The sequence below is a fragment of the Phalaenopsis equestris genome, unplaced genomic scaffold (genome assembly GCF_001263595.1).
Source record: "Phalaenopsis equestris unplaced genomic scaffold, ASM126359v1 Scaffold000352, whole genome shotgun sequence".
Taxonomy (NCBI): Eukaryota; Viridiplantae; Streptophyta; class Magnoliopsida; order Asparagales; family Orchidaceae; genus Phalaenopsis; species Phalaenopsis equestris.
Genome location: NW_018164794.1, coordinates 1,393 through 11,564, shown reverse-complemented (window position 1 = coordinate 11,564; position 10,172 = coordinate 1,393). Strand labels below are relative to the sequence as shown.

Genomic DNA, 10,172 nt, shown 5'->3' with positions numbered 1-10,172 from the left:
TGAACCGGGCAGTCCAGACAGATCGCACACCGCTTCGCTTCGAACCGCACTCACGTGCAAAGTGCGCTCTCCGCTTATAGGTGCCACTCCATTGGGATGCGATGCAGCTGTTACATGCGTCGTGTCTTTGCGTCGCTTTCCGCCCCAAATGTGCTGTAGAGCGTGCTTTTAAAAACACTGCCTCCATCATGATAATACTTTCAAATTGATCATCATTTTGCAAACCCGATGATTGAGAGAACGATAGTTTTGCCCACAAAATATCTAAACCAATATGATTTTACCATATAGGTGGGTGAGTAACAATGCAGTGACATTGTAATTTTGCCTTCAGTAAACCTAGCAAATAGCAATAAAACGTAGATTTAGAGAATGCTCTTGTTAGTCTCGGAAAATATCCATATTGGAAACTTAACCTGATATAGTATTTTGTATATGTAAATTTAATTTTTTCTCATGACATTATAATAAATCTGCTTCTTTATTTTTAAAGTGTTCTTATAAGTAATATACACAACAGAATATTTTCCCTCATGGTACAAAGTGTAGCAATCCTAGCCTCCACAAGTCCCCTTCCCTTTCTCTATGTGAATGACCCCACCCGCTCCTTTATGCTAAACCTAGCTTTTTGGCTGAACATGTCAAACGAATCACACTCTATGCTCCACCCAAATTCCGAAATCCATTTGCTCAATACTAACATGACTCTACCATTCTTTTGCTCTCTTTCTAGCCCCCTTGAAGAGTCGTGCTTTCCCAACTCATGCTACGTGTATCGTCCTGACACTTATCTCAATTATGATTCGTTCTTCACATTGCACGGTGCCAAACATGCCTTTTAACTAAATGCGTTGATCTCATGATCTTACCTACACCCAAACCACGAACTTCTAGTTGTCACACCCCAGCCTATCTGCATGCTTTCACCGTGACTAAAATCATCTTAGTTCCTCCCTTTTTTTTCCTTTAAAGTTGGTGATCAGCTTGCCTCCTTTACTGTCTTCTTAAGAAGCCCTAATCCTTTATTGCTACTTGGATTTAATTGAATGGTGCCAACTATCTATTGTGTTTTTTTTTCCTTTCTTCGTGGGATTGCATGAGAAACTTGGCCATCTCGTCTTTTCACCGTGTTATATCAAAGAATGGACAAATATTGTAAAAAACACCAGATGATTGGCATCAAACTATATTGTTCTCCTATGAATGCTCAATAGTATTGCATTTAATATCTCATCTTTCATCATATCCCAAGAGATTGCTAAGCGATGTGAGCCTTTATTAGCTTCACCTTCTTTTCAAGATATCAACAACTCTTATGTATGCACGTTGTACTCTAAAATATTCTTCTTATAAGAGGGTGACAAATCTTTTTATGAGTTCTATAGCATGTTGAAGGGAAAATGGTATGAACTTCTTCAATATCATCATTTGGCATAAATGAAACAAGGAATTTTTTGTTGCCTTGTTTCTCTTAGGCCTTTGTCCGTATACCTACCACACGTACAAGATCAAATGTTAATAAGCTAAGCTATCCCAAACATCTCTATTCCTCCACCTAAAATATTGAGGTCATTGAGTTATTTGGCTTTCATTTTTTTGATCATGATAACTTCTATTGTGATTGGAACAAGGGCTGCGATCATGAATGTAACTGTTTCTCATCTCGTTAAAACTCAAAAATTTTTCTTGTTGGATCGTGGTTGCTATTGCCTAGCTGAGTAGGCAAAGATCATTAGGCCCATTACCATAACATCTAGTGCCTCTTGTGACTTGTTAGTCCTTTAGCCTTGCAACTATGTCATTTTTAGAGTTGGTGGCAATAACCATAGAAGGCTGCCAGTTTTCCTTATTGAAACACAATAAAAAAAGAAGGTGAACTAAACTGTGAAATGCAATGCTTAAGTGTGACATGGTAGCTAAGCAATACCAAATGGGCAGGCTTAGCTTTAGTTTTATTTATTTGTTTATTTATTATTATTATTATTATAATTTGCACTTCTTCAAAGGGCAGATTACATCTCTCATCAAGATAACGTTTGGTCCCCGCCAATTTCTCAAGTTAAGTGCTAATGTTACGTGTGCTGGTTATTTTAATTTAACATTTCTCACTAGTTTGCAAGATTAGAGTCATGCTATATTGCTTCTAGAAGAGTTCAATGTTTCCTTTTGATTTGTCTCTATTTTTAAACCAAAACATCAATGTGGTTTTATATTTGATGGTAGCATCCTAAGGATCCTAAAGGATTAAGAATCTTTGACAAATGTTGTTGAAGCTCTCCCAACCCTAGTTGAGTTGACGCAGGGCTTAGGGGCTGAACTAGCTGGGAAAAGGTGAACTAGTTTAGCCAGGGACTGCAGTGGGTCAATCGACCCTTTGCCCATTTAGGATAGCCGCCCAAGGGAAGGGGTCCTCCCCTACTATTTATCCAGTACTATATATATGTTATTTTCTCTTAATAGGGTTCAAGTTTTGCTTAGTTCTTTTGCTGCTATCGACATCTTTTTCCCTTACTAGGGATATCTTCGATAACAGTTGATGCTCCAATTGTATCCTGCTCCAAAGTGGTGATTACATCTGCATATTCTCTTCTCTCTTTTCTCTTAGCTGCTAGATGCCGCTCCTCCCAACGCTTTCGTTGCCTACCTGCACCATTATATTTTTGTCGTCGCTCTTTCTGCTCACTGTCGCTGACTCCTTGCAATATCCCTCTTACTGACGCCACTCCCTCCGCACCTTCCTGCTACCTGTCGTTAGTCTCCTGCACCCTTTCAACCTACCTCGTTGCTGTTCCACCAACTGTCCTGCCTTACCCCAGCGGTTAATCCTGTTACTTTCTGCATGATAAAGCTTCTTCCCTGTTGGATTTTGGGTTAACTCCGGTATCATGAGGTATTAGACCGAGCTTAACCCTAATCCTATTATAGGGTTTCCTAGAATTTACCATACCCAAACCATCTCTACTCCAAAAATTTTCTTTATTTTCCCCAAATACTCTCTTCCAATTTCACAAACCCAAACCCTAACCCTGCCACTAAGGAGATACGTACCCGAGCCTACCTGGAAAGAAATACAATGAGAGATCTGTCGACTACAACAAAGGCTCTCGAAGATTGATGATGAGACTCAGGGGAAATTATTCTCAATTGTGATACAGAGAGTTGAAGAGAAGATAAGATGAGAATCTGAATCCCCTTCATAATGAGGATTTTAGTGGTGAGGAGGAAGACCATGAAGCTTCATAATTCATTATCAGAGAAGGTTGAGAGATGAGACGATATTTGGAGGACAAAGATTTCAAAATTTAGGTAGATCTACCGGAGTTATGGATGTAAATTATTTCATCGAATGGTTGCATTCAATTAAGAGAATCATTAGGTGCTAGAAGGCCAGAGGGTGAAGCTTGCTGCCATCAAATTGAAAAAAGAGGACTTTGTGGTGGGAAAATTTGCGGAGGCAACGAAGGAGAGAAGAAAGTGCCAAGATTACTAGATGGGAGAAGCTGGGGAATGAGATGCATAGAAAATACTTACCACCTCATTACCCTCAGGATATGCTTATGTGGTTCCCTCACCTACAACAGAGAGACCTATCAGTGGAATAGTTCACAACACAGTTTAGCCCGCTACCTGAGGGGTTGAAGTCAGCTATTAGCAATGTTGTGCAACTATTGTCCTGTTAGTCGCCGAGAGATGTCCATACTTCATTCTTGAAAGTGGAAAGACAAAAAAAAAAAAGCAGACAACCGCCCACATTTAGACAACTACCTACAACTGCAAATACCAAGGAACACCTGGAAGTGTTGGGAAGACCGGAAAAAGAAGTGACAAGATATATCTAAGTGGAAAGAAAGCTTGAAAAGAGTAATTTGCCCAGTATAGTACCTGTTAGAAAATGTTTCGGTGTCACGGTTACGAGCACTTAGCCTCAAGCTGTCCCACGAAGCAAGTTGTTTCATTCACAGAGCAGGGCGTTTTTGAGGAAGTGGAGGAGGAAGCAGAGGAGGATCCGAAGGAACTGCAACTCTAAGGAGACGAGGGAGAAATGCTAGTAACAAGGAGGGTTTTTCAAGCTAACCTGGAGAAGGAGCAATCGTGGCTAAGGCATAATATTTTTTGCACCAACTGTACCATAATTGAAAAGTTCAGCTTCATGATTACTGACAGTGAGAGTTGTGAGAATGCGATATCCACTATGATGGTGAAAAAATTAGGGTTAGCCAAAAACATCCTTAATCCTACTCCCATACCTAGTTGAAAGGAGAAATGATTTTTGTGGATCAACAGTGCTTGGCTGAGTCTTCTATTGGAGACTAGCTACAGGAGCAGGTGTGTCACGATGTTGTACTTATGGATGTCTGCCATATTTTATTGGGGAGACCATGATAGTTCAACAGCAAGTCTCATCACGATGGGTTCAAAAACTCTTATTCATTCAAGGATGGAGGACACATCGTTCTTTTGCCTGTTAAGAACTTAAGAGTGGACATCACAGAGGAGACGATAGTCCTAATATCCACGTTCATGCAGTCGGTATGAGAGGCTCCAGTGGCAATGGATTTAGTCTTACTGGAGGGGATCGAGGAGGTTGAGATATTGGTGCTCATACAACCACTGCTATGTGACTTTCAGAATGTGATGAACAACAACCTTCTAGATGGATGGCCGCCATTAAGGGACATTCAACATGCCATAAATCTAATCCTCGAATCAATTTTGCCAAATCAGCCTTCCTACATATTAATTCCTGCAGAGTACGAGGAATTATAACGACAGGTACATGATCTCGTTGCGAGAGGTTTGGATAGAGAGAATACTAGCCCGTGTGCTTTCCCCGCTTTGATGGTACCCAAGAAGGATGGATCGTGGAGAATATGTTTTGACAGTCGAACCATCAAGAAGTTCACTATCAAATACAGGTTCCCCATATCACACTTGGACGACCACTTGGATCATTTGCATGGAGCCATTGATAATAGGAGAATAACAACAATATAAACATGGAAAACACCCTAGGATGGCAATGTGGGTGGCTGGGCTGCAGGTTGAGGGATTGTTTTGGGGATACGGGCGCAACAGAAGGCTGGATTGAGGGTACAACATCCGAGGAAGTGCTGTGAGGGTGATGGCAGTAGCTGGACACAGACTTAGGGGCGGTAGCATAGGAAAACAGGGAGTGGACAACAAGTTTTGGGGAGCAGGAAGGTGGGCAACAACAAGTGGAAGTGGTGGACAGCGGATGGGTAGCAGATCAAAGGCTTGGAAATGGTTGGCAGTTGCTAGAAGCGCGATTAGAGGGGGTTGTGGAAGGATAAATATTTCTTCGGGGTCGAGCTACAGCTGAAACACTACTCGAATCTTTGGAGACTATCACCACCTCGGACGAGTTACAATCTGAGCACTTTCTCGTCGTCGGGTACAACCCCCGGAGGGGTAGAACGCCTCAAAGGCAGAACTCAGAATTCTTCACTAATTCAAAAACTGTCTGGTTTTCAAAGAACAACACCTATAAATAAGAGAGATTATGAGATAGACTAGGCAAGAATTAAAGAGAAGGGGGGTGGAATGAAAAAGGAAGAAAGTTGAAATATGATAGAAGTGGAAGGTGGTAGATAAGGTAGGCAATGAATAGGGAGGAGACTCTTGCTGGAAGGGAGTGGGAAGGAGAAGGAAAAGCTAAAAAGGCAAGAAGGCTCTGTGATTACTATAGCAGCTACAGTAACCGCAGACATCCCCCCGTCAATATATATGTTATTTTTTCTAATCAGCAGACATCCCCCCGTCAATATATATGTTATTTTTTCCTTCCCCTTTTTTTTGCTGCCATTGGCGTCTTTTCCACTTGCTAGGGTTGTATTCGAGGACAGGTGACGCTCCAACTTATCCCGCTCCAAGGTGTTGATTGCTTCCGCATATTCCCTTCCCCTTTTCTCTTGCCTGCTGGCAGCCGTTCCTCCCAACAAAGTTTCCTTATGTCGCCGCCTCCTTGCAACATCCTATTGCTCATGTTGTTTTTTTGCACAGTCGCCGCCTCCCTGCAACATTTCCCTTGCTGTCACCACCCTCCCTGCACCTTCCTGCTCCCTGCTGCTACTCTCTTGTACCCTTTCAGCCTACCATCCATTGTTCCCAGCCACCTCACTACTGTTCACCCTAGCTGGATATTTGTGTTGTGTTGCGTTTTCTTTATGTTTTGAGGTCTTGATTGTAATCCAGTTGCTTTCTGCATAATAAAATCTGTTTTCCTATTGGAGTTTGAGTTAACTCTGGTATCATGAGCTCCTATCTTTTTTCCTATCAAAATCTGGAAAACAATGAGGAGCAAATATATAGAACCAACAGAGCCATTCAGAGAGTGTAAGAATACCTAATCAATGAACCAACGAACTGCCAGTAGCATCCTTAATGGAATATCAGGAACCTAGCCAGCTATTGAGAAAATAAACCATTTCATCATACCGGTGTTTGGATCAGTTTATCCATGCATTTGATCTTAACTTTTTGTTAATACGATGAACCAATGTTTTGGGTGAGCGTAGTGGAGTAATGTTGCCATGATTAAAAGGAATGCTGTTAATTAAAGTATTGCTGTAATAAACATTTCCCACATTAACTCCAAATCATAAAATTCAAATTGCTCCTCTTTCAATCATCATTAATTCATTCATGGATATGCTAAGATGGAGAGCCTTTTGAGCTTTACTGTGCGGTTGTTTATGCTTATAATGTGGTTTCTTACATAGTTTTTTTAGGATTCTATCAAGAACCTCTCTACAAATGGAAAAACTTGTTTTAAATTGAATGCTTAGGAAGTATTACTGATAGAATTACATATCAACATATATAATTAGTTTACATTGATATGGTTGTAGAATGTGCTGCTAATAAATGTCTGTTCGCGTTAGGGAATAGGTAGCAGCGGTTAATGGGTTTTAAAGAAATTAACTGAAATGAATAGCTGCTGATTTTTGGTTGATTCAGTAATTTTAGCATATAAATAGAGTTTTCCGCAGTTTACTAAACAGAAATTTGAAGAAATTTGATAACTTCGAAATATTTCAGTATAAAACTGCCACAAATCTTAAAAAAAAGGTGATTTCGACTTGAAATGATAATATGGAAATGGAGTATCTAATATTTATTATTATTCAATGAAAAGTATTTTAAAAATTCTTCCAACCGTAAAAAAAGTTGAAAGCACACCCAAAATTTTTTTAAGAATTTTGCACGCAAATTAGTGATTTTTTGATGATTTTTAGGAACCTTAATAGTGATGTTAGTTAAAAAAAAATATGACGTCCAAATTGGATTGAACTGCACCCTTACTTTCAAAGACTCGTAAAATAATGTTAGTGGGTTAGACCAGTTTAAAATTTGTGTTTTACTTTGAAGTTTTGGTGATGAGGATAATCAATACATTAATGGTAAGAACAACTTAAGAACACTAACAATGCTTATAATTATGGAGTTTGATGTTGATAGGATATCAACTTAAATTTTCATATCATTTCACCACTAATGTCCATCTCCAAGTGGCAAATACTCTTGGCATGTTTAATGATCATTCTAATGAATGCTCAATGTTGATTGACTTTGAAATAATCTTGAAGGTTGCTATGGATTGATGAACCTGTAGGAAACACCTAAGAAAATCATCATTTTAGATCACATTTTTTTTCTTTTACTAGTAAGATATAATACGAGTGTACTCAACAGTTTTCTGCTTTGCAATTTCTCATTTGGCCTTTTGTAGTTGCCATTCATCAATGATGAGTCACCTTTCCTAGAAAAGGGCCCTTATATGTCTGATGATAATTTTTTTTGGGGAGCATGAACCCTCAAATTCATTGTTCTCGTGCCATTTTAATCATATTTATTAGACATTAAATATAATTGCATTCTTCTTATCTTCTAGTCTGAGCTATCAGATAGTGTTTGTGCTTGAAGTATAACATTTTGCTTACTACCTTAATGCTTGGAGAGACAAAATAACATTCTAACTCTGGCTCCATTTCTTTCTGGTTTTTTTTTAAGCATATTTTCTAGATTCTTTGTGGCTTTGCGAATTTATTTCTCTTTAATTCATGGCTGATTAAAAGAATTTCAGGACGGGAAATGGGAGTTTGCCTTGAATTAACAACAATAGATTTATTTTGTGGAAGTAAAACGTGCAAAACGAAAGGTATCCATTCAAACATCCTTTTATTTTGCTTAAATTCTTTAGTGGAATACAGAGTCGTGTTGGACCCGTGGAATGGTTGAGGCCCTACACTGATGAGACTATTTCTGAGCTTGGACGGAAAGGAGTAAAAAGCCTTTTGGCTGTCCCTATAAGGTACCCATGATTTTTATTTATAGTTTTTCTTGGCTTTGATTTTTCATATTTTTCTAAAAGAACTTTATATTTTTTCAGCTTTGTAAGCGAGCACATTGAAACACTTGAAGAAATTGATGTGGAGTATAAGGAACTGGCTATGAAGTCTGGGATTAGGAACTGGGGACGAGTTCCCGCATTAGGATGTGAACCTACCTTCATTGCTGATCTTGCTGATGCAGTAATAGAAAGCCTTCCTTACGTTGGGGCAATGGCAGTCTCCAATCTTGAGGCTCGTCAGGTACCAATGGCTTGTATTCACCAAAACTTGGATTGAATCAGTCATTTCCTCAAAAAGATTTAATAATATGCTGATATCTTGCAGTCATTGGTGCCCCTTGGGAGCGTAGAAGAGTTACTGGCAACATATGACACGAAGCGTGAAAAACTTCCTCCACCAGTCCTAGTTTGGGAATGGGGATGGACCAGAAGCGCAGAGACATGGAATGGCAGGGCAGCCATGATAGCTGTGCTTGGTTTATTGGTTCTTGAAGTAACTACAGGTCAAGGCTTCTTGCACCAGTGGGGCATCCTTCCCTTGTTTCACTAGAACTATGCCTGCTGAAGCATTTATACGATTACACCAAAAATAATATTATTCTGTAGGACAATATAACTAACATCATAGTATTATATATATTTAATTATTTGGAGTCCCTCCAAAACGTTTGAAGTAACCATAAGTTGAATGTTGATATTATTCCTCTATCCAGTAAAGCATGTCATCTGTTAGTTTCAGTTCATACATCTGTTGTACATCAGTATTTATTTTCATGACTCCGATAATTTTGTATAATATTCTGTATCACATAGGCTAATTCTCTAAAATTTTCATAGCTCCATGTTAATGAATTTCTAACTAGTATGAAGAGTTGGCAGAAAACTTTGATCTCAGAAGTTGCAGGATACTTGAGCATACCCAAAGGGAGAATGAGTTGAAGGATGTCGCCAATTATTGAAGATTAGGATGCATGTTGGTCAATTTTATTTATAATAGGTGAAATTTAGAATAATCATTGACTATAATCCAAAAAACTATATTTTCTAAACAACATGAGGTAGAGTCCGGGGAATACCTTTTGAGGCAATTATATTTTTAATGTTGAATTTTATTCAGCCACTTAAATCTGCTTGTGTGACGGTTAGACAAGTAGTTACAGGATGATGGGTAACATCATGAGCATGTTTTGATGAACACCTAATGGGCTTTGAAAACAACTCAACGTGATGATATTTATTTTTTACCTGTAATTTAATTTTTTGAACCGCAACAATAAACTATAAATCACTGCTGTGCGGTGCATCGTCACTTTGAATGTGGCTAAATTTTATCATCTTGGCCCTCAAATCATAGCTTATGATTTTTGTATTTTTTGGGCATCTTTAATAATAATTATTTAATTTAATAATTTAATATTATTTAATTTGATAAGATTGAAATAGTGCATAAATGCAAGACTTAATGACTCCAAAATTGATGAAAAATAATGCACCACTTTTTTTTCTTAATGACCCCAAAATTGATGAAAAATAGTGCATAGCTGCATGTTTCTTGTATCGCACAATATTATGTCATCTGAATTTATATCTCATAACAAACCTGCTCGAAGGTTGCAGAAACCCAAAAAAAGAGACGGGTTGATGGTGTATGTTGTTTAATTAGTAACATTATTTTTTGAATTGAAATGATGAACTCATCATTGCCAGGCAGTGCATTGGCGCTCATTTGAAATTTGATCAAAATTCATCATCTTTACTCTCAAATCATGATTTTTATTCAGTTTTCCATCATTTTGACATG

At 38.5% G+C, this 10,172-nt stretch overlaps 1 protein-coding gene across 4 annotated transcripts in view; it reads left to right on the top strand.

The window, feature by feature from the left end:
- LOC110026113 (ferrochelatase-2, chloroplastic) overlaps positions 1-9,157 on the top strand; it is a 74,632-nt gene extending 65,475 nt beyond the window's left edge. For 3 of the 4 annotated variants that reach the window (XM_020726913.1, XM_020726912.1, XM_020726911.1), the window contains exons 9-11: positions 8,232-8,332; positions 8,411-8,612; positions 8,697-9,157. In XM_020726913.1, coding sequence (XP_020582572.1) covers positions 8,232-8,332; positions 8,411-8,612; positions 8,697-8,921 — 528 coding nt within the window. In that variant the 3' untranslated portion in view covers positions 8,922-9,157. The remainder of the gene's footprint in view (positions 1-8,231; positions 8,333-8,410; positions 8,613-8,696) is intronic. The other variant, XM_020726914.1, reaches the window with a different exon arrangement.
- The last annotated feature ends 1,015 nt before the right edge of the window (positions 9,158-10,172 follow it).